The sequence below is a fragment of the Periplaneta americana genome, chromosome 2 (genome assembly GCF_040183065.1).
Source record: "Periplaneta americana isolate PAMFEO1 chromosome 2, P.americana_PAMFEO1_priV1, whole genome shotgun sequence".
Lineage (NCBI taxonomy): Eukaryota > Metazoa > Arthropoda > Insecta > Blattodea > Blattidae > Periplaneta > Periplaneta americana.
In genome coordinates this window covers 193,601,708-193,627,502 of record NC_091118.1, presented here as the reverse complement: position 1 = coordinate 193,627,502, position 25,795 = coordinate 193,601,708, and the positions used below count along the sequence as shown (strand labels likewise).

The following is a 25,795-nucleotide window of genomic DNA, read 5'->3' as shown; positions in this document are numbered from 1 at the left end:
GTATTGTAATATTTTGGGCCTTTATCTTTCCCACATAATTCATAATGAAACTATATTAGGACACTACCTTCTTAAGGTATTCATGACCCTTCAATTATTGAGCAGTATTTTTTCAAACTTTTATTGATTCATTGCTGGGACCAATACTAAGTGTTCTGTGGGAGAAAATTAAAAAGAATATATTTGGAGAGCACCACAAAAACTATTTTACAAAATAAATTTACATTTTGTCTTAATTCTAACTTCTTAATGAATTATTTTAAACTGATTTTATTTGATTCAGAACATTCCTGACCTCAGAAAGTTATATAATATATATTTTGAAATGTGAATTTTTCTTTTTTTTTTTTTTTTTTTTCTTTTGGCGATGATTTTTTTTTCAATATTTTTTTTAGTAATTTCACAAAATTTTTTGGTTATGCAATTTTCTAAATTGTCTTCGATTCAGAACACACAGTATTTAATTTCATTTAATTTGTTATATTAAAAAGTCATTCAAGATGATGTTTGATGGGTGTTATTATATTTGGAAATTAAACAAATCCATAAAAATCAATAAATGAGAAAACGAGAAACAAACTTTGAATAGATGAAGAACATCGCTATCTAGTGGAAGAAATAGTAACTTTATAATATGAGAAAAATTTATTCCAAACAAATAGCGCCAAATTTACCTTATTTGTCACAGAAAAAAACCTGAAAATGACAGTCGTGCATTTGCAGACAGTAACTTCCGGTTGACGGAATGACTGCTTCCGGTTAGAAAAATGGCAATTGAAGCAAGATATCATAATATATAAACTATATATATTTGTAAAGTAGAAATAACAAGGAATCAGAAAATACCAAAATTGAAAAACCCAAAATTTTTACCAAAACAGTCATTTAAAGGATCATGAATACCTTAATTTATTCAGTGCTGCACCGAGATGTTTTGGTTTTTAGGAAAATAGTCTATGAAAAAGGCCGTGAATTCAGCATACATGTTCAAAGCTCCATTGTGTGTAGTTCACTAGTCGTCTAGTTGCTAGACACTAGTATGTAGTGTGGACTTGAGCTTGGGACATGGCCTAATTTCCAAATGTAGTCGAATGCCTGTAGATTCTGAAGTGGCATAATATCTGCCATTAGGTTTTTATTTCGCTATAGTTTGGCTGAACGTCCACAGGACATAAAAATACTCAATATTTTCGCGATAGCAGAAACTTCACTGTCTCAAATATCCCAAAAACTTTGTAGAACTACAGATCTACATTAAGGGTCGAGTATTGATCATTCTATTAATAGTTTCAGAAATCTGCTGTATTATTACGGGGTCGGAACACGCGTATAGCCTAAACCAATATAGTTTGGTTGCTAATACCAGCTGCGTAGAATTTTATAATATTTCTGTTATACAAAGTGAACAATAAATATGGAATATTGTTAATAACTTCTTAAATTTTAATTTTACAAAAAAAAAGTTTATACAAAAACTGTTGGAGATAAACCATACAATATTATGCCAGTGCTTGAAAACAGTTATTCAGACATACAGGGTGTGACAATAAACTATTTTTTTAATGGCACCCTATATTAAAAATTACGTATTCCGAATCTTCATTGAATTTTACGTATGAATGCGTAGAAATTTTACCTATTCTCCCGTTTCTTGTCTGTCAAGTATTTATTAAACTTGTTTCGTGGACTCCAAATTTGAGACAAATAAATACTATGTAAAATCATATAATCATAAAACAAACAAAACACTATGACTAACCAAACTACATCATAGGTGCTCAAAATGAGGACAATTCACAGTCAAACAGTATTTCAGGCTATCACGAAAACAATCCATTGTAGATATGAGATGAAACAGAACAGTCATATAGGCTAACTGTGAGGAAGACAATGGACTGCTTTCGTGATATACTGGGATATTTTTTTGGCTGTGAATGGTTCTCGTTTTAAGCATCTGTGATAAAGTTTGGTTAGTTATAGTCTTTTGTTTAGTTTTATGGCTTACTCAACATGATTTTACATACATATTTGCCTCAAGTTTTAAGTCCACGAAACAAGTTTAATAAATTGTTGAAAGACATGAAACGGGTGAATAGGTAAAGTTTCTACGCATTCGTAGGTAAAATTTAATGGAGATTCGGAATATGTAAATTTTGATATAGGGTGTCACTTAAAAAAAAGTAGTTTACTGCCACACCCTGTATGTCTGAATAACTGTTTTCGAACACTGGCATAATATTGTATGGTTTATCTCCAACAGTTTTATACAAAAACTTTTTTTGTAAAATTAAAATTGAACAAGTTATTAACAATATTCCATACTTATTGTTCACTCTGTGTATTATTTAGGCCTACGTTAAATATAAATGGTCCCTATTACAGATTACAATAGGCAATTAGATTAGTGGTAGTTTCTGACACTCGTGGCAGACACAGTAGTTACGCAGTAGTGTAACAGGATTTCTTCGAGTACTTCTGCTTTTTCGTTATTCACGTTCCTTTATTACTTCGTTATTTTCACCATCTCGTCAACTGTCCTTGAAGAGAGCCGTCACAAGAAAAATCTGCTGCAGAATAGCGTTTTGTGGGGTTAGTTTCATAAAATTTTCTTTCAACAATTATGAATAACATAATTACCGAACCATGATCATGTTTGTACATCGTGTTTTAAAATTATGGTAACTTAACACTTTCATATGAGAAAATGACATGGTGCACGTCATTTGATAGTCAAACTCTCTCAAAAGTTCTAAGTAACGAAAAAGTATTTCATATGCATGTTGCCATGGGAGACATTGTTGAAAAACGGTAACTCTTCAACATGATCGTTTTGCGTTCTGCAGCTTACGAAAAATTCAGTAACAATGGTTGTTTCGTAGACGTTTCCGAATTGGCCATCTTTGAGAGTATGTGAAGGAAGCAGTTTACGTGCCATCCTAAGATCTTGATGAAGTAAGACATCGGATCTTTACTGTAGTTGCATCCATAAACATAGATGTGTTGGAGAGTGTGTGGCAAGAATTCGACTATCGTGTTGATGTATGTCGCATAATAAAGGCTTCTGTTCACCGCTGTGGAGTAACTATTAGTATGAAACAAGCGGACCCGGCTTCAAATCCTGTTGGGACAAGTTTCTTGGTTGAGGTTTTTTCCGTGGTTTTTCTTCGATACATTAAAAACAAATCCTGGATAACTTAAGACGTTGGACCCCCCCCCCCCCCGGACTCATTTCGCTGGAATTTTCCCCATCATTTCATTCAAACGCCAGCTAACCATACCAGTTGATAAAGCATCGTAAAATAACCAATAAAAGGCAAGGGGTTTGTTTCTTTAAAAAAGTATATTCACCAAGTTATTGTATCATTAATATTTACTTAATAATGATAACCAAAAAAAATTGTTACCATAATTTTTAAACACGTTTTAAATTTTATGTCTCAGCGTTGAAGAAATAGAATTCTGGTGCAATTTCGGCCAATGAGAAATTCGTCTTGATCTGCTGTTGTCAGGAAATCCGCAGAATAATGTCACAGGTCTGTATATGTTCTCTGGATTAGTGAAAGGTAAAAATAGTCCTGTAATTTTTTTTAGGATGTTGTTTTAAGTTCTTTGTTACGTCTGCAGGCTTGTCAGGCTTTACTTCAATTATTGAATTCAGTTTCTAGACGTCCTTTAATTTCTGTTGCCATGGTGTGTATTTGTTTGTTATTTAAAGTTTTTCATTCTCAGTTTTATTTTTAGTTCAGAAGTGAGTGGAATTCAGACATTGAATATGATCACAGCCTTCTCAATTTTGTCAAAAGTTTATCTGATCTATTGGAATAAATAGTTCTGTAATGATTGCTCAGTTAAAATATAGCATGTCTTGTTTCTGCAACCTATTCTATGAAATTGTTTTTAAGGCCTAGCTGTATATGCAGAATTTTAGTCGCACGACTATGAATTTATCATCATCGTCGTCGTCGTCATCATCATCATCATCGATGGTGTTAAACATAATCTCGTATGTCAGAATATTCAATTGTAGAAGAAAGCAAAAAAAAAAAACATTTCAATATCGTAATAACGAACAAATATTTGACATGAGATGTATTTGCAGAAGATTTGGGAAGACTGTTTTAGGTAGGGATCAAGTAAAATCTCATTTTGTTCACTTTTTTTTTTTTACATACGAGGTTTCGTGTCAACACCATTTTTATTTAACCTTCGTTTCTTTCATACATTCCTCATTTGATGAATTACAACTAAGAAGAAGTTCATTTCAATCATCAATTAGAACTTCTTCATAATGTGTGTTTTTTGGGAGTAGCTTTAAATTGATATAAGAGGTACTTCCTTCCCAGAGTTCGATTTCTTACATGTTTTTCGTTAGCCACGAGGAATTACTTCAATCGTTTGGCACAGTTTTCTCCAATTGTATTTATTCTTTTGTTGTTCAGTCAACTGTCCGAAGACAGGTCTGAACTTCTCAAGTGATACCAAGAAGGCACCAATTATGAGACAGCTAGGCCAGAAGATTGTATTGTATTTATTAACATTCCATGGTATTCACACATTGCTTACAGCTAGAATATGGAACAAGTCAAAAAACTTAATACTATTATAAAGTCTTAATTTATAGTCACAGTCTAGATGAAATATATACAGACGAGATTTACAATATAGTCTACTAGTACAACACAAAGTTTTAGTATCAATTTCATGAAGTGTTATGAATTCACCTACAGAATAGAAGGCATGAGAAATTAGATACTTCTTTAATTTGGCCCTAAATAATTTTATGTTTTGAGTTTCATTTTTAATATCGATAGGGAGGCTATTAAAAATTTTTACTGCCATATAACGTACTCCTTTTTGGTAGCACGATAGACTAGCCGATGGTGTATGAAAGTCATATTTTTACGTGTATTTATGCTATGAACTGTTGAATTAGTTACAAAGTTTTCACGATTACATACGAGGAAGATTATTAATGAAAAGATATACTGACAAGCCATGGGCATTATTTGTAGTTTTTTTTTAAATAGTCCTACACGATTCCCTAGATTTGGCACCTACTATTATTCTAATTACTATTTTTTGTAATAGAAATATACTGTTACTATCTGTGGAATTTCCCCAGAATATTATTCCAAAACTCATTATCGAGTGGAAGTAGGTTGGCCAGTTCCTTTCCCCCTCCAATTGTATACATCGCCGATTAGCTACATATTACACTAATCAGACTTCAGATGCATACAAACAATTATTGTTCTTCCTCTGACACATATCGTCAAGTGAGATGTACTGCCTGATAATAGATATACATTACATATCAGCCTTCAGATAGAATCTCAATAAGATATTATTATTATTATTATTATTATTATTATTATTATTATTATTATTTATATTATATTATTATTATTATTATTGTTAGAAATTGCTTCAATCGTTACGATTTTTGACACAATTTTATCCAATTGTATGTAATGTTGAAAAGTACTTCATGTTTATAGTTTATTATTATTATTATTATTATTATTATTATTATTATTATTATTATTATTATTCATTAAATAAAATATTAAAAGATTTTGGGATGGAAATTTCAGCACAAAAATCAAAAGTAATGGCATTTTTAGGACAAGACCCAGTCAGAAGTAAGATAATACACAATAACCAATGCCTCCAACAAGTGCAAAATTTCAATTATCTGGGTTGTGAAATATCTTATCAAAATGAAAAAGATTTGAACAAGAAAATTACCAAATTTACACAAATTCTAGGAATAATAAACAGTACATTAAAAGCTAAATTAGTACAAAAATCTACAAGAATAAAAATATATAACACACTAGCATTACCCTCCCTTTTATACGGAAGCGAGATTTGGTCATTAAAGAAAAAAGACATGAACAGAATCAAAGCAACGGAAATGAAATTTTTCAGGACAGCAGGATATACTCTTTTTAGACCGAAAAAGGAATGAAGAAATTTTAGTACAATTAGAAGTAGAGTCAGTAGAAGAAAAAATCATCAGATACAAATTCAATTGGCTAAATCATGTAAGAAGAATGGAAAATTCAAGAATCCCAAAAATTATGATGCAATATAAACCTACAGGACATCGTCGACCAGGAAGACCTTTAAGAAGACTGCTAGATAGGGCCGAAACAGGTCTACAGAGGCCTAATTCGTGAAGGATGATATTATTATTATTATTATTATTATTATTATTATTATTATTATTATTATTATTATTATAGAAACCCAAGAATACGTAATCATTTAACACTGGTTTTTTTATACACATAAATCTTCGTATTTCTGATCTTGTTTCACTGAAGACACTGTTGAGTATTTTCTCACAATCCAGTATATGCAGACCGAGTTAATCGGGGGTGCGTTTCTCTCACGAGAACCTGCTTTAGGCCGACTCTATCAACATACTTTTTGCTGTGATAACATGTTGATAATAGCGTCAAGGTAATACCTTGTCCTGTGTCGTTACGTTATCAGATACCAGGAAATGCAAGAATATCCATGTCCCTCACCAAATTCAACGTGTGTGTTTATTATCTTGTCATTTAATGGTTTTTATGTCCTTGCGTCGTCAGTAATCGAAGATACGGGAGTGCAGCTGAATTCGAGGTGATTTCCAGCCTCTACGACGATATGGAAATATCGGTAACTTGTTACCAAAATAAAGTTTTTAAATATTTTTATTTTGATTTGGGGTCAATGGGTCAAACATTCATATTTAATATCTCGACGGTACCGAGTCATTACACCGACGAGTAAATTATGTAATTGATCACCGGCCAATGAACAGTGAGAGTGATCCACAGGGGAGGGGAGCCAATGTGACGTCACTGTGACGTCACGTCAGTGTTGCTGTGCGTACCAAACAAGATGGCAGACGGTGTGTGTGCGGAAGGGACGGATACCAGTGTTAAGGATTCTGTAGTGAAACAAAGTGTGGATTTGATCAGTATTTCGCACAAAGATTGTTTAAATTCAAACACACTAAATACTTTGAAATCTTCGTTTTATATTAACGGTGACAGTGGAGAATTGTGCTCGAGTTTCCGAATCGATGGCGTGGTGGGGTTGGGTGTGCGCGCCTCTGCTATGCTTTGTAGTGCTGGCTCGGAGTTTTGTCCAAATAATGGAGATAACTGCAGGAAGAAGCGGTGTGCCGACAGATACGACAGCTCCGAAAGCTCGGATAGGTAAGAATGTGGTTTACTTCAGCCTTTCCATAGATGTAACACAAGTAATAGTAATAGTTTTGTTACCAACACACAAAGGAAACGAACGCTCCTCTGTCGTGTTTTTTTATACTACGAATGTTTTCAGATGTTCAAGGGCCTATGCAACAATGCAATGAAACCCAGTACACGACAAATGAATGTCACGGTCAGTGTCGAGCTAGCCGTAGTAGCAGGGCCCTTCACCTAAATCCATGGCCCCACCCGCTGAAATTCGGCCAATCGAAAGCGAAAATACAACTGCTTGTTATTTTTATTTGCATTCCTCTTCCTTTCACGTAATACTTTCGTTCTGTTGTAATAAGGAGAGCAGAGCAGATATAATCTCTAAGATGGTAGTTCAAGGACTTAAAATGGACAGCGCTTTAAATTATAAATCCCTCCCGTTGTGCATCATAACAATAGAAAGCCGTGATTGCAGCGATGTTTACGGTCATGTGTAATGGACTTCACGCAGTATTCCAAATAAAATTAATCGATGAATTGTTAACAGCTGTATCTGCTTCAAGGGCTCTCAAGACTAAACTCTGTATTCTATTTTGGACCTCGGCCACGTATAGTGCAGTGAATAGAAACAGGCTCTAGTGTTACGAGAAAAAAAAATTGTGATACAAAAATTGTAAGTCGCGAGGCTTTTTCGAATAATTGTATGTCAGGATAAAACAATGATTCTTACACGTCATGGTAAATAAAAGTCCTTGCTCGATGATACAGCTACGGGATGTGTTTATTGGGTGATTAGTACGCGAAACGGGAATGTCTTGAGAAATACACGTCCGCGCGGTTAACTCCGGCGAACAAAGAGACGTATACAGTACGCAGTGAAACAACCCTCTGGCAAAACAACACGTGTTTTGTAGTAGTCCTAGCTTGGGGTTATACATACTTATTATAAAGTAGACGTGTTAATATGCTTTTGTTATTTCTCTCTTCCCCCAAGATACTTCATTCCTTTGTTCGATGTAAGGTAGGCTAATTTTTAGAAAGAAACATTGAGCGACTATAGCTGTTTTATAATTATGTGATGCTAACTGCGGAAACTATGGATTATTTTCTTATGCTGTTTTCTTTTTGTCCGCAATTCCTGCAGACAAATAACGGAATGTTTCATGAAATTGATAAGAGCCATTTCAGTTTTATTAGGCTATTAACTGCTATCAACCGGCATGTTCAAGGAACGCTATGTAAATGTAATAAAATTTCATTGAAGTAAAACGAGGAGTTCCGATTTTGTTGTGTTTTATTTAACTACTAGGGTATATTAAACAGTGTACATTGTAACTATTGATATTTGTTGACATGTACTTTATTGAATATAAATATTCATATAATATAATGTTAAACGTTGCCTATATTATGTGTGAATTTTAATTAAATTGTTTAATATTTAGAAGTCCGACAGATGGGCGCATTTCAAAGTGGTTTATGATTTTGGTAATGGCCCGTCGCGTAGGTACAGTAATTGAAGCTCCCCCCATTTTTAAGAAGTATCTATTTAAAAATTACATTAGATTTAAACTAGGAAGAAATAATCTATTGACGTTGCGAGTACGACATTGAGAGAAAAATATTGTTTGATTGTTTCTACCGATAATGGTCAGTATTTTAAAATAACAAATCTTTGTTTCTGTTGACATTTTTTTGAAATTGATCTATGATTTTCAAAGAAATTACCAAACTGCTATTCTCAACACAAAAACTAGATTTATTTAGGGTCGACGTTCGTTTTTTTTTTTTGTGTATGTAATATGTATTTATTCACACTGCAAATGGGTAAATATCCGGTGACAGTGGTAATTAATTATACTCAATAATGACAACACTAAACAAAATTAATAATAATACTTAATACTAAAAATAATAAGTAATAACAATAGTATAATAATATTAACAAGGAGCATCCTAAATTAAATGAAGCACGATCACTTAAAATAACATTTAAAATAAATCTAATTTATATTATAACCTTAAGTTCTAACTAAAACCCATGAATATGATATATTCATACATGCACAAGTACCTTTCAGTACTACACTCATTTCGCTGTTAACTCACTGCACTGGCACTACGACACATTTCACTGATACTATCCTGATTTCACTGACACAACACACTTCTTCACTGATACAACACTTCAAATAACAAAACATCAATTACACCTTTTAAATAGTGTGTATAATATACTACTGTCTATTAGTAGTCCTTAAGTCTATTTTTAAATACATTTTTGGTTATTGGTAAAGCCTTAAGTAGTCTGCAAGTAAAGTATTCCAGTCCCTGATAGTACGATTGTATTGTATTGTATTTATTAACATTCCATGGTATTCATACATGCTTACAGCTAGAATATGGAAGAAGTCAAAAAACTTAATACTATTATAAAATCTTAATTTATAGTCACAGTCTGGATGAAATATATACAGACGAGATTTACAATATAGTCTACTAGTCCAACACAATGTTTTAGTATCAATTTCATGAAGTGTTATTGAAGGTCATGAATTCATCTACAGAATAGAAGGCGTGAGAAATTAGGTACTTCTTTAATTTGGCCCTAAATAATTTTATGTTTTGAGTTTCATTTTTTATATGGATAGGGAGGCTATTAAAAATGTTTACTGCCATATAACGCACTCCTTTTTGATAGCACGATAGACTTGCCGATGGAGTATGAAAGTCATTTTTTTGACGTGTATTTATGCTATGAACTGTTGAATTAGTTACAAAGTTTTCACGATTACATACGAGGAAGATTATTAATGAAAAGATATACTGACAAGCCATGGGCATTTTTTGTAGTTTTTTGAAAATAGTCGTACACGATTCCCTAGATTTGGCACCTACTATTATTCAAATTACTTTTTTTTTGTAATAGAAATATAATGTTACTATCTGTGGAATTTCCCCAGAAAAGAAAACTTTCCAGTGTCCGTCCTCTGTCTTCTTTCCCTCAATTTATGTGAGTGGTCTTCCTTGAGTAATTTGGCGGCTGCAACATATTTTTCACTCTGTAATGACTGAGAATGAATTTCCTTTAGCCTATAATAACTTTTGGGGAGTCTAAATTGATTTTAAATTTCATGTATTTAAACAATAATAATTGTCTTTTAAATATGTTGCATGTAATTTATAGGTAAATTTACCAACTGATGTTCCAATACTTGCTCCTCCCCTTCACCTTAAATTGCTTGCTTCGCCACTGGATACAGTAATGTTGTTAAAAGAAACTTTTGTAATGGGCAATAGCTTTATCAGCATTTGTTTATTCACTCTGCAATGACGGAGAATGGATTTCAGTCATTCCATTTGTCACGGATGTTTTACTACATATTTTCACACTCTATATATTGAAATGAAATTATTTTTGCCAACTTTTATTATTAGAAGCAATTTACAGGATCAGATAATTTTACACAAAAAAATTCTTGAATAAAATTTATTATTATTGCAGAAAATAAAGAAACGATTCTGTCGGATCTTACAAGATTTGTGAACTCACTCCACACCTTATTAACATAAGTATAAAACTTAGGCCTCTGTCCTAAGCAAAAAGAGATTCATTCTCATAGTGTCCATGTGAAAGCTATACAAATCTTATGGCATTCAGTTATATTAATTCACAAAAACATAATCGGCAAATATTTTATAGCTGTTTCTTCCTTGTCATGGATGTTACAGATGGGATAATGTCCTTCATTTTTCTAGTTTCAAAGCAACTGTGACATTTCTAAGCCAAAATATTCACTTGAACTGTAAGATTAATGAGAACATAGGCTGCAATAAGGGTCCATACTCCAAAATGCTGTTCTGAGATATATAGAGTTGAAATTTTTAAGAACAATGCAGGCCATATAAATATATTAAAATAAACAGGTTTATCAGCATTACTGTTCAACATTTCTGAACGAAACTTTGTGAGAGAAGAATCCAAAAAGGATAGCTGCCCTTGAAAAAGGGGTACCGAGCGGTAACAGCATCTAAATTAATAAATTGTAGATCAACAATATTCTATTTTAAATTTTATTTTTATTTAATTTTTGGAGGGGGCAGCTATCCTCGACAGGAAAGAAACAAAGAAACTACGGAGAATTGATTTATGCATTCTCCGGAAAAAAAAGGCCTATGGGGCTATGGGCCCTTATTGCAACTACGTCCTCAATTTAACCCAAACTATATTGAAAATAAATGGCAGAAAGAATATAGTACAGAGTAAAAGGTTTCTTGATTCTGGAGCTCTGGAATTAACAATGCAGACTCACAAAATATTTCTTCAACAATAGCTCCTTGAAAAATATACATTAACAGCCGATCTCTCTATGAGTAAGTGCTGCAAACTTACAGAAACAAAACAGTGCCTAATTACTACCCAGCCAAGACCACTTAGATTCTATGCCCCTAAAACTTGTAAAATAGCTACTTTATTTTTGAAAATAAAGCATTATAATATTTAAATGTAGAGACTTACAGTGTCTATGTCTTACACGAATAATAAAGAAATATTTCCGAAAAAGAATTTTTCGTTGGAATTCTCAGTTTGTCCGGAATGGCTGATTTTCCTTTGTAATAAATTTTGGGGAGTCTAAATTGATTTTAAATTTAATATTACCCTTAAACAATAATAATTATTGTCTTTTATATGTGCATGTAATTTATAGGCAAATTTGCCAACTGATGTTCCAATATTCCCCCCCTCCCTTTCCACCTTAAATTCCTGGCTTCACCAATGGATACAGTAATGTTGAAAGAAATTTTTTTTATGGATGGTAGCTTTATTTTCGGAAGGAGACTAGTAGGCATTGTTATTTATACTTTGGGTCATAAATGCTTGCAGCTGTTTCCTTCCACATTCGTGAAATTACTGCCCGGGCGTTGAAACGGAGTTAAGTCTTTCGTGTTCAGGACATTACGATTCATAAGTCTTATTTACCCGACTTTGACGACTGGTCCATTTTATTTTGCCCTCTTACTTATAACGTTACTATAAGCCAATACATACATACATAGTGTTTTTCTGTCCAACGGCATGTTTTTCACTGCAAATCGAGCATTCTCCAGTCTTTCCTATATTCTGCCTTTCTCCAAGTTTTCGCGTATAAACAAATGAAATGTGTGGAATTTATGAAAAGATGAGTTGCCCCATTTGAAATAAAAAGGTGCAGGGAAACGTTTTATGTCTTCTGTCTCTTTTGCAGAACTTGTTAGTAAATTTTGATCATCATAAAATAGAATTTTTAGTCGGACGATTTTGTTTCCAATCTCTCACACTCAACTTGAAGCACACATTGCTCTCAGTTTTAAATAATATGTATCTAATTCGGATAGGTTTAGTCTTGTAATTTTATTTTATTGAAACTTCAATCCCACTACACACCACTCTCGGGACTGACGTCTGATTTATGTTGTGTTATTTCATGACGAAATGAAAGTGAGATCAGATTGTATAACTTTACAAATTTACATGTATCTAGAACAATAAATAGAGAGTTTTCGTAAGGTCGAGGGGTTACCAGGAGCGTACGCAAGGGTGGGGTTACCGGATTTGAAATCCCCTTGGGGGGGGGGGAAACCATATATTTAGATTTGAATATTTTTTATCCATAATTCACTGTTAGAGTAACAAAATCTACATCGACATAAGGAATAATCCTCCTACCATTCCTTCAATATAATCCCTGTGCTTGGTGATCCAGCTCGTTTGAATTATAACAATGCTATCCTTATCATAAAGAGACCTAGTGCCTGGTACCGACCTTGTAATAAAATGAAGTCGACGCAGCATTATCTTGTTTTGTTTTAAAAAGTGGAGTCCACACCTGTGGAGTAACGGTTAGCGCGTCTAGCCGCGAAACCAGGTGGTCCGGGTTCGATTCCCGGTCGGAGCAAGTTACCTGGTTGAGGTTTTTTCCGGGGTTTTTCCTCAACCCAATATGAGCAAATGCTGGGTAACTTTCGGTGTTGGATCCCGGACTCATTTCACCGGCATTATCACCTTCATCTCATTCAGACGCTAAATAACCTAAGCTGTTGATAAAGCGTCGTAAAATAACCTACTAAAAAATAAAAAAAAAGTGGATGGCTGTGAAAAAATTACGTTGCAAAGATTTTATAAGGATATTAATAAATATACCATTATGTGACAGATTGACACTTGTAGAACTGCACTTCCGGTTTAAAGGAAGGGTGTTTCCGGTCAGTAAAAACTCTGGTAATTAATTAAACATCATAAAGACTAAACTGATATATTTCTGAAAACTAGAAAGTTCAATCTTTCAGATGACATAAAAATAAAAATAAAAAAAGCAGGATAAATGAGTACCTTAAAAACCATTTGTAAGTAAATTGCTAAAATCTACTATTCCTACTAATTGAGATTGAATTCCAGAGAAATTAATGAAATTACAAATGTAGAGGTCGAAGAGTTACAGGTAGCGTTGCGAAGAGTTGGAAGGATCCGCTAGTTTTAGAGACGGAAAATATCGAAATCATGTTGTTGGGAAGAGAAAGAAAAATTAGAGAAAATTGAAAGAGGTTGAGAGGAAGATAAAAATATACCATATTTCCATAGGTATAAATACACTGAAAAATACCGATTCAGCTATTACAGTGTGCTGGCTATATGTCAACACCTTCTAACCTGGATGCAGTGTGATGACAAGGAATAATTAGTTAACATGCATAAGTGAACCTATCACCACAGTCTAGTATATACAGTCACGAAGCTTGAGTTGTGAGGGTGCTAGGAACAATAGACTGTGCCGGTAATATTTCGCATTGTCTGTAATGAGGCGATATTAGCGATCCTAGTGATGAGCAACTATCTATGGATGCATATTTACTACGTATTGAGCTTCGCGACTGTATTAGACTGTGCTATCACTAAACATAAATACGAAAGTTATGGAATAAATTTAGATCATTAAAGTAAAAAAATAAAAATTGATTTAAAAATGTTTATGGTAGAAAATTGTCAAAAGGAGCAGATAAATAAGTTTTAAAGTTTTAGGGCCGTATTCATAGGCATTCTTAGCGCGGGCTTCCTGTGGATGATCAGCGAACTAACGTTTTTCGTATTCATAAACCAGTGTTAGCGATATGATAAGATATGAATCCTGTACAAGTAATCAGTCGATAGCCGGGGCTAGTTTAGCATGCTCGTAGCGTGGGCTAGCGAAATGTCTATGAATAGCACCCTTAATGGTTATCACGATTGGTTTAAACATGCACCAAAACCAGACGTAAGTGCAAGTTTGAACCAATAAATTACTGAGATTTGCGATAGATTAATTAGTTTAGGAAATTGTATATTTATTATGTATAACTACTTTTTGTATAGAGATAATTTTTTTTTTAAATTATTAAGTTTGTACTTTTGTGAACTAATATCAATAAATCTATCTATCCATAGGTATAAAATACTCCCAAGAAAGAGCTAAACTGTGCAATATATTCTAGGAAAATATTTATAATATGAAGTGACTCTGATAAAATGAAATCCTAAAACATTTGTTTGCACTTTTCTTATCTTATGTATAATTCATTTTGAATCGTGTAACGCCACGAACAGGTTTTCGTGTAGCGCGTGTATCAAGTTTCAGAAAACATAATTGCTGGTCCATGAAATCATCCACTTGCAATTTTTGCCTCGGTTGTATATTGCGTACTCACGTAAATTGAGTTTTTTTTTCTCCCCCGTTGAAGAAAGACAAATATTTGCAAACACTTATTTGGACGAAACGAGATTCCTGAAGTTAAGAGAGTTACGAAACAGCAGTCGCTTCTGATCGCCTGGGTTGTGTTTAAAGAAACTCGTCTGCGTTATATAGCGGTTTTCATTGTGTTTCACAGCTAATTAAAGATGATCGATGATGCTCACGACGCTCTCTTATTCAAATAAGTAGTCAGAACTTCGTTTGAACGTACTAACTGCACATTGAACTTCTTATTTATTATTTTTTTCAGGAAATGAATGTACTCTGCGTTTGTCGGACGTGACCTTCGTCCGGGTCAAATATCTCGAATCGCAATAGCAGTTTGTAATGTTACCTACAGACTGGACGGCTACTTTTCATTTCCGAGAAGACCAATGGCCTCTCTTTCGCAAACAGAAAATTATATAAACAGAATTTATAATGTAACACTGCATCTCTTTACACTCTCAGTATATTTCTAGTAATGCTTAAATAAGCATCCATATTTGGCGTCTAAAAGTGTTTATTTATATCAGTAAACCGCTTTTATTCAGGGTGGTATTAGTACAAGGATCTGGTTCACACGTCCACACTGTGTCTTTGAAATAACTTGCTTCGCAGACTCTTCACCCTCTGCGTGGACAAAGCGGCTGTGGAACAGGTTTTTGTCCGAGTATTCCGGTTTCTCCTATTCTTCTCGCCCTGCCATTACTACATCATATCATCACATCGACTCTTGAATGGTTTAGAAGCGTCGTTAACCAGGGAACTGACCTGTCCCATGCTGGAAATGTATAAAAAGCTTATTTTACTTACTTTACTTGAGACAGGAAACGCATTAACATCATTGTGTGTGCTGACGCTATAAAAACTTAGACTAAATGGGAAAGTGAATTACAGTCAGTTATTTGTAAACAAAATGAAATAAGTAAGAAGTACAATTTAACACAGGATTAAAAAATAATAAATAGGCCTATTTAATAATAATAATAATAATAATAATAATAATTTATTTAACCTGGCAGAGTTAAGGTCATACGGCCTTCTCTAACACTCAACCAGGAGTAAAACTGCGCTACATAAAACACTACAAATTTACAAAGTACACTACAATTTTACACACAAAACTGAATAATAATAATAATAATAATAATAATAATAATATAAATAACAAGTAGAAATCAGACATAATATATAACATATAGAAAGGAAAAAGCATAATGAAATGTGAACAGCAGGTCAAAATAAATGAGTTATACAAAGTATAAAAAAATAAGACAATTATTGATGATAATAATAATAATAATAATAATAATAATAATGGTTTATTTAACCTAGCAGAGTTAAGGCCATACGGCCTTCTCTAACACTCAACCAGGAGTAAAACTGCGTTACATAAAACACTACAAATTTACAAAGTACACTACAATTTTACACACAAAACTGAATAATAATAATAATAATAATAATAATAATAATAATATAAATAACAAGTAGAAATCAGACATAATATATAACATATAGAAAGGAAAAAGCATAATGAAATGTGAACAGCAGGTCAAAATAAATGAGTCATACAAAGTATAAAAAAATAAGACAATTATTGATGATAATAATAATAATAATAATGGTTTATTTAACCTAGCAGAGTTAAGGCCATACGGCCTTCTCTAACACTCAACCAGGAGTAAAACTGCGTTACATAAAACACTACAAATTTACAAAGTACACTACAATTTTACACACAAAACTGAATAATAATAATAATAATAATATAAATAACAAGTAGAAATCATTCATAATATATAACATATAGAAAGGAAAAAGCATAATGAAATGTGAACAGCAGGTCAAAATAAATGAGTCATACAAAGTATAAAAAATAAGACAATTATTGATAATAATAATAATAATAATAATAATAATAATAATGGTTTATTTAACCTAGCAGAGTTAAGGCCATACGGCCTTCTCTAACACTCAACCAGGAGTAAAACTACGATACATAAAACACTACAAATTTACAAAGTACACTGCAATTTTACAGAGAAAACTGAATAAGATAATAATAATAATAATAATAATAATAATAATAATAATATAAACAAGTAAGTAGAAATCAGACATAATATTTAACATATAGAAAGAAAGGAAAAGCATAATGAAATGTGAACAGCAGGTCAAAATAAATGAGACATTCAAAGTATAAAAAATAGGACAATAAAATAGTGAAGTACAAAGCATACAATGAATACAATATTTCTAGGTACACACAGTAAGGAAAATTATGATTATATATAGCTCAATTTATCACATTAGAGATATACAATTATCGGGAAATATGAAAACAAAATGATAAAATAAGTTAAATATCACTAGAACATAAAAAAAATGTTAATACGTGGAAACCTGCAATACAGCACTATTGTCATAACAGTAAGTTAGTTTGGCAACTCGTCATAAGATAATTTTCTAACTTGGATTTGAAAGATTTCAATGTTCGCCAGCCCTTGACTTCAGGCGGCAGCGAGTTCCAGTGACGAGAGGTAGCAACAGTGAAAGATGAGGAATACAGAGATGATGTGTGAAGTGGAATTTCTAGCATGTTATCGAGTATTAATATTATGATAGCGAGAGAGAGTATGAAAACGGGCGAATAATAGGTAGGTCTAATTTTATATGAGTATATCTTCGCTACCTAATTTTTATGCAGTCTTGAAAATTCGAACACTATCTCTTTACAGAAGAAATATGATTGTTTAAAGGGTTAGGTACAGCTTAAAGGGGTAAAATTTTGAAAATATTTGAAAAATATACATAAATAATTTTTTTTAATCGTAAAAAAATATATATATATTTTTCATATAGCAGAAGGACCGTGTTTTACACATACCAATTTTCATTATTGTACAAGATACAGTAGTGGAGGAAAAAAATGTTGAATATTTCCAAAACTTTTACTGCTCTAAGCTTAAATGCAAATATTGGAATGCCTCAAATATAGCAAGCAGCCAGATTGGAAATGTGCAGGGGTAGGTATTTATGGAGATTAATTGTATCATTTGTTTTTTTTTTAATACTGGTGTCTGCGGAGATTGTTGGAGATTTATTTGTACTCTTGGCTGAGATTAATGAAAATTTTGTAAAGTACAATTGTTTTGGAATCGGAATATTAACTCAGTATGAATATTACTTTCCAAATAATTAACATTAAAGGTTCGTTGGATTCTGGTAAAGCTGCAGTATGGCCAATATAATATTTGTTGGATGAGACTGTATTTAACACATTAATTAAAAAAAAATTGCAGCCCTTAAATTAACACTTTCAAATTATTAGTGAAATGTTGAATTCTTCGTCTTTTTAGTTCACTAACGTAATCATAACACCTGAAATACTATGTAATGTAGGCTACTTGGATATATAACAGAGTCAAGTGAAAAAAAAATCTGAAAAAACTCAGAATTTGAAATTCGCTATAAAACGACGCAATAGTAATAATTCGGGAATGTGTTCATATTTCTATATTAGAACTCTATTTCGAGATTTGTCGCATCCTCATATTATTAATCAGAATCACTTAATTCGTAAAGGTTAATAAAAATATATTGTATATCTATTATGTCGTGATTTTCTCGATCTCCATAAATACCCGGCCCTGAGTATAAGAGTAAAATTACATTTTATCCACTAGTGGAAAGACAATTTCCACGAGTGCATAAGAACTGTTCACTCTCGTGTGTATACTACATCATTTTATCATTATCGGTATCTAAATGTAATTTTAAATGAGAGGCCTTTTCTTTGTAATTTGTAAAGAACTTATAAATGCATGTATGGATTTTATTTTGCTAATGTGTTCGTTGTTATCGAGAGAGTGATTAAAAAAATAATTCACTGCTAATAGATATTTACGATGCAATTGGGATAAGAGCATTATTAATATATGGGCGTAAAAGTTCGGATTAATATGGCGTTGTCACACACGTATTGCACAATATTTTATCTACACCCGTTCAAAAATAATTTGACGTTTAAAAATTTATTAATTTTTTTTTGTGAGAAACAGAAAATTGAAGCTAACTATCTAGGTAGCAGTTGAAATAATGTATTGTGACGCTATAAATCCATGGCAACCACAATGTTACTATAAACAAAAGTTTGTTTTTACTACAAATTTGTAATTTTTAAGTTTTAAAATGAGTGATTCTGAAAGTTTGCCTTCAGATATTGAAGAGCAAGATTTAAAAACCATATCCAGGTAAAATTAATACAATTATTATTTTGTAATATTGTATTAAACTTAGTTTCAATACATTTTGAAATATACTTGATGCTATAATTCATTCCTGAAAACGAGTGGGGTAAGAAAAACTAGTGTGTTAATGAACTTCTTATTCCACTTAAAATGAATGGGGTAAGACGCTATTATGTTACGGGTGTGGACAACAGCCATTCTTTAGATTGCTAAGGACGGTGAAAGAAAGGCCACTAAAGTTTAGATACCAGTCATGGATAAAGATAGGTCTAATTTATTTTCACAAATACAAATTGTTAAAGCCAAGTTTCAAGGGAATTAACCGGTTCTGAACGAAGTCATTGCTATGACAACTGGATACTTATATTGAACATTATATTAATTTCTTTATATAAGCGTACGAATTTTCAAGTTCGCCTAAAATTATCAAAGATATGAGCAATTTAAATCATGTATTACTTTTAAGAAATTCACTGCGGGCTAAAGCAAGGAGATGCACTGTCACCTTTGCTTTTTAACTTTGCTCTAGAATTTGCCATTAGGAAAGTTCAGGATAACATGGAGGGTTTGGAATTGAACGGGATACATCAGCTGCTTGTTTATGCGGATGACGTGAATATGTTAGGAGAAAATCCACAAACGATTAGGGAAAACGCGGAAATTCTACTTGAAGCAAGTAAAGGGATAGGGTTGGAAGTAAATCCCGAAAAGACTAAGTATATGATTATGTCTCGTGATCAGAATATTGTACGACATGGAATATAAAAGTTGGAGATTTATCCTTCGAAGAGGTGGAAAAATTCAAATATCTTGGAGCAAGAGTAACAAATATAAATGACACTCGGGAGGAAATTAAACGCAGAATAAATATGGGAAATGCCTGTTATTATTCGGTTGAGAAGCTTTTGTCATCTAGCCTGCTGTCAAAAAATCTGAAAGTTAGAATTATAAAACAGTTATAGTTATATTACCGGTTGTTCTGTATGGCTGTGAAACTTGGACTCTCACTTTGAGAGAGGAACAGAGATTGAGGGTATTTGAGAATAAGGTTTCTGGGAAAATATTTGGGGCTAAGAGGGATGAAGTTACAGGAGAATGGAGAAAGTTACACAACGCAGAGCTGCACGCATTGTATCCTTCATTTGACGTAATTAGGAACATTAAATCCAGACGTTTGAGATGGGCAGAGCATGTAGTACGTATGGGCGAATCCAGAAATGCATATAGAGTGTTAGTTAGGAGGCCAGAGGGGAAAAGACCTTTGGGAGGCTGAGACGTAGATGGGAAGATAATATTAAAATGGATTTGAGGGAGGTGGGATATGATGGTAGAGACTGGATTGATCTTGCTCAGGATAGGGACCAATGGCGGGCTTATGTGAGGGCGACAATGAACCTCCGGGTTCCTTAAAAGCCAGTAAGTAAGTATTACTTTTAAGAAGCTGCCATATGAAGACCAAAATTGTGGTGTAGCTAGCCGCTTTATAAGGTCAAGCTAGGTACTGCTCATGCATTATCTCGTATATTATAAACAAGATGCTCTCTAAAAGAGATACATTTTGGATTCTTCACTGCTAAGCTAAATACAGTAGCTATATTAAATAATAAAAAAAAAACAATAAGCAAGGCGTGGCCTTGTGAAGTAGAAACACGCGTGACTGCAATCGGGGTTTTGATACAATAACAAACACTGGATTAGTTAGTAACTTATTATCACTTTTATGAGCTAGCAAGAACTGTATTGTAATGTATAAGACATTAGATTGACACTAGTAATTTGACAATAAACATAAATAATAGGACAGATTAACTAGTTTTCAATTGTTTGGACTGGCACACATCACTGTGGCAACGGTGTAAACAATAGATAAATTGATATCGAGGAATTTGCGGAGTAATGTAAATATAGAACAAGGGTATGGACTGGAAGGTCTTTGGTTTCATTCCGCATGGAATGGGGGTTTTCTCATTGCCAGAACTTCTGGAACGGCCCCGATATTCAATTAGCCTATACCTGACAATTGGGCCACGCTTTTTCGGTCATTGGTATCTTTGGGTCACTGCATATTGCTAATGACTTCTTTTGGTAATTATGGTATATTGGTACCTACCCTCAAAATATAATGAAATGGAAATAATAATTATTGTTATTGTAAGCAATTGCACAGAAATTTACTGTCTGAGTAGGTACTATCACAGTCTACTATATACAGTCACGAAGCTTGAGTTTTGAGGGTGCTAGAAACAATAGACTGTGACGGTACTATTTTTCATTGCCTGTAATGAGGCGATATTAGCGATCCTAGTGGTGAGCAACTATCTAATGTTTGCATATTTACTACGTATTGAGCTTCGCGACTGTGTATACTAGACTGTGGTACTATTCCGTTTCTTCCTCTTCACTACCACTATCAGCCGCACGCTCACTGGGGTTGATCTTCACTTTGTAGGTCAGTGTCCTTAGATAAACATCCAACTGTCCTCTGGTATTGTAGTCCTGATATCTTCCCACAATGGACACGATTTGCTCCTGGTTCTTGATGTATGTTTTGTTCAGGAGAGGTCTTACGTTTGTTTGTAAAGAGTTTTTTTTTTTTTCCGTTGCTAGGAAATGATTTTACTTCTATTCAGAAATTTTATTGCATTTTGCAAATTGTTTTTTCCGTTGCTAGGAAATATAATTTAAATCAAATTTATTTCATAAGCAATGTCCAAGCAACATGACTGACACAAAGCAATCACAAAAATGATAAAGTGACCCAAGTGACCGAAGTGCTGTACCAAAAAATTCGTGATATGAAAATGACCTATTACCGAAAATGCTGTACCAAAAATTTCGTAGGACCGAAATGTCTTATTTACCTAAATGGTCTAATGCCGAAAATGAGAAGTGACCCAAAAAGATGGATCGAAATAGCCTGAAACGAATTAGCCTCCTGTCAAATTGAGCATCGAATCTTTTGTAAAAGACGGCCAGAGCGTGATGCCGACCACACCATCTCATTCTAATGGCAATGTCAAGAATGTATAGGTTTCTATCTCCATGCCCTTCCCACCCAGCGCCTTCATGACGTACGCACGGGATTAGCTTTAAAATATTATGAACTCAGTTGAAATTGTACAAGGTTTTAACTAAATGCAGATTGTTGAATGCATAATTATGGCAGCTGAAAGATATCAGTAGATTAAGGAGAGTTTTGAGGACATATTGGAATAATCTCATGGGAGTAACAAACATTTTCGCCTTCATTATTGACTATACACTTTTAACATTTATATAATCACTGATTAACTTTAGAACTTCTTTACTGTGTTTATATTAGAAAATTACCTGGCTGACTAATTTCGAAGTGGTGGCCTAGACTTCGGACAGTGAAGAATGCCACCTCGAAACTGGTCAGCTAGGTAATCTTCTAATGTTAACACAGTAAAGAAGTTGCTAAGTTAATCATTAAAATATTTTTTGTATTTTTTTCCTCGGAGACTAAACAACGATAAACAAAATTGGAACAATCTTAATATATAGTCCGAGTCGTCTTCCTTCGTACCCTAATTGTGAAGCCTAACCATTTTCCCCCTAGTACTACATATGCTAGTGGATTATAGTGATTTCCTTGTTGTCGGGTTGAATTCTTTTTTGTCAACTTTTTTTTTTCGGTACTGACAAATACTATAACTACTATTACTTTTTAACTGTTACGTTGACAGCGTCATTTGTTTTTGGAGAAGTTGCCAACGTTCACGAAACGAAGTCACTAGCGAATGTTATTTGAAATTTGATTGTAATTAATAATATTAATAAATAGTACAGTAATAATTAATAAATAAACATTTACATATTTTAAAGTGGTATTAGGTTTTCGGAGTTCTTACTAATCATTTCATGTGGTCAAACAAAATAAATTTTTAGGTTAGGTCTCATGAATCATAAACTGTTTATAGTGTCAGTATCGTTGAAAATTAATCCCCCCCCCCCCCAAAAGTATGTCCCTGACTCAATCCACTTAGAAAAATAGTAAGTCCAATTGTAATTTTATTAAGGCCCTAGCTTCTCCCATGTACACTATCGGTCAAAAGTTTTCGACCAGCTATGAAAACAACTATATACTTTATTTCAATGTACAAACACATGGGAAAAACTAAATAGACCAACAAAATAAATATTTTCTCTCTCTAGCATTATGATATGATAGAATATTCAACATAAAATCCCTTTTTTAATCACAAATCCATAGTTGTGATAGGTAATCGAAAACTTTTGGCTGGCAGTGTATGTGTAAAATGTATGTATGATATTGCATTATTAGTTGTCACTGGCGTAGCTCAGTGGCAAAGTCGCTTGCCTAGGCTTATCCGGAGATGCGCTCGAGCGCGGGTTCGATTCCCACTTGGGCTGATTACCTGGTTGGGTTTTTTCCGAGGTTTTCCCCAACCTTAAGGCATGTCAGATAATCTGTGGCGGATCCTCGGCCTCATCTCGCCAAATATCTAGCTATTATCTGTCCCATGAACGCTAAACAACCTCGTAGTTGATATAGCGTCGTTAAATAACCAAATAAAATAAATAAATACCTACATTATTAGTCGCTCAAGACAGCTCTGTTTTCTACTGTTTGTTCTTTGGCACTTACAGCCTTTTTCTGTCCAGTCTTCAAATATAGAAATTACCATCTCAGATTACAGACAAGGCACGTAAAATGTTACAAATTGTAGGGAAACATGATATCTATCTCAAGCGGCCATCTTGGCGCGACAAGATCAAAGAATCTCTTCTCTCGTGGTTGCCTAGTGTTGATTTATAAGGGACATTAGAAACAAGGGCTCAATCACAAGAGTGGAAGATTTTATGATTATATGAAGTATTAAATTGCAGTTCTGTAATCGAATGTGCTATACAGTAAAGCAATTTTACGAGTCACAACTCAGGTGTTAAGAGATGACTGTATCTACAAGACAGCTACCGTATTTACCTACTTGACCGCGAGCCCGCTGGTCGCGCTCCGGTGGTTATCGCGTTAATTCTCGCTTGATAGTTACACAGTCCGTAGTTCGGCCGTGTGAGAAATCAAGGGGATGCACCCACAACAAAATTAAGCCTACTTGAATTACAGCAGATGGTTGAAATGCTGCTCGTCCATCCGCAAGCGTTTTCTGAACCTTCTGAAGAGAATTTGGTTTATCGGGATAAGTTTTGCAGTAGATAATTGCATAGTTTCTTTGCGGATGTTCTGCTTTTGCTTCTTAAATTATATAGGAATTTATTGCATAGTTTGTTTCCGGAAGTATCCTATAAATAAAAGTTGCGTAGAGTCAGATTGGAAGAGCGTACTGCTACAAATCATGACTCAGTATTGTGTTCCCAAACAAACGTAAACTGCGTCTTTCTTCCCATTAACTTGGAAATTGACCCTCACGAAAAAAATGTACTCCCCTCTCGCCGTCAGAAACGGGAAGACAAGAACAAGGAGAACAAAAGGAATAGAAGGAAAACGTGGGGAGACAAGGTGAAACAATGAAAAGGAAGGGAATAAAGGAGAGTAAGAGGAATACGGGGAGCACAAGGGGAAGGCAAGGAAGATAAGGCGGAAGCAAGGACAAAGGAAGGAAGAATAAGAGGAACACAACGAGAAAATGGGGTTAATACAAGGATAACAAGGGGAAGGTAAGGCGGAGGCAAGGAGAAGGTAAGGAAGAATAATAGGAACACAGAGAGAAAAGAGGGTTAATACAAGGATAACGTCGACCTGGTTGGCGAGTTGGTATAGCGCTGGCCTTCTGTGCCCAAGGTTGCGGGTTCGATCCCGGGCCAGGTCGGTGGCATTTAAGTGTGCTTAAATGCGACAGGCTCATGCCAGTAGATTTACTGGCATGTAAAAGAACTCCTGCGGGACAGAATTCCGGCACATCCGGCGACGCTGATATAACCTCTGCAGTTGCGAGAGTCGTTAAATAAAACATAACATTTAACATTTACAAGGATAACAAGGGAAAGGTAAGGAGAAGGTAAGGAAGAATAAGAGGAACACAGAGAGAAAAGGGAGTTAATACAAGGATAACAAGGGGAAGGTAAGGCGAAGGCAAGGAGAATGTAAGGAAGAATGAGAGGAACACAGAGAGAAAGGGGGGTTAATACAAGGATAACAAGGGGAAGGTAAGGCGAAGGCAAGGAGAAGGTAAGGAAGAATGAGAGGAACACAGAGAGAAAAGGGGGTTAATACAAGGATAACAAGGGGAAGGTAAGGCGAAGGCAAGGAGAAGGTAAGGAAGAATAAGAGGAACACAGAGAGAAAAGGGGGTTAATACAAGGATAACAAGGGGAAGGTAAGGCGAAGGCAGGAGAAGGTAAGGAAGAATGAGAGGAACACAGAAACTGGAGAGTTTAATACAATGAGAATAAGGTGAAAACAAGGAAAATATGGCGAAGGCAAGGAGAACTTAAGGAAGAATAAGAGGAACATAGGGAGAAAAGAAGGGGTTTAATATAAGGATAACAAGGGGAAGATAAGGCAAGGAGAGCTTAAGGAAGAATAAGAGGAACATAGGGAGAAAAGAAGGGGTATTTGTAACTGGATTTTTCCGAAACCTTGAAGGAGTTCCTG

At 34.0% G+C, this 25,795-nt stretch overlaps 1 protein-coding gene across 1 annotated transcript in view; it reads left to right on the top strand.

Moving 5' to 3' along the window:
• The first annotated feature begins 6,871 nt into the window (after nt 1–6,871).
• The window catches only part of jing (AE binding protein 2 jing), a 274,380-nt gene continuing 255,456 nt past the window's right edge, over nt 6,872–25,795 (top strand). Inside the window, exon 1 of the mRNA XM_069819217.1 lies at nt 6,872–7,214. Within this exon, the coding sequence (XP_069675318.1) occupies nt 6,895–7,214 (320 nt within the window). The 5' untranslated portion in view covers nt 6,872–6,894. The remainder of the gene's footprint in view (nt 7,215–25,795) is intronic.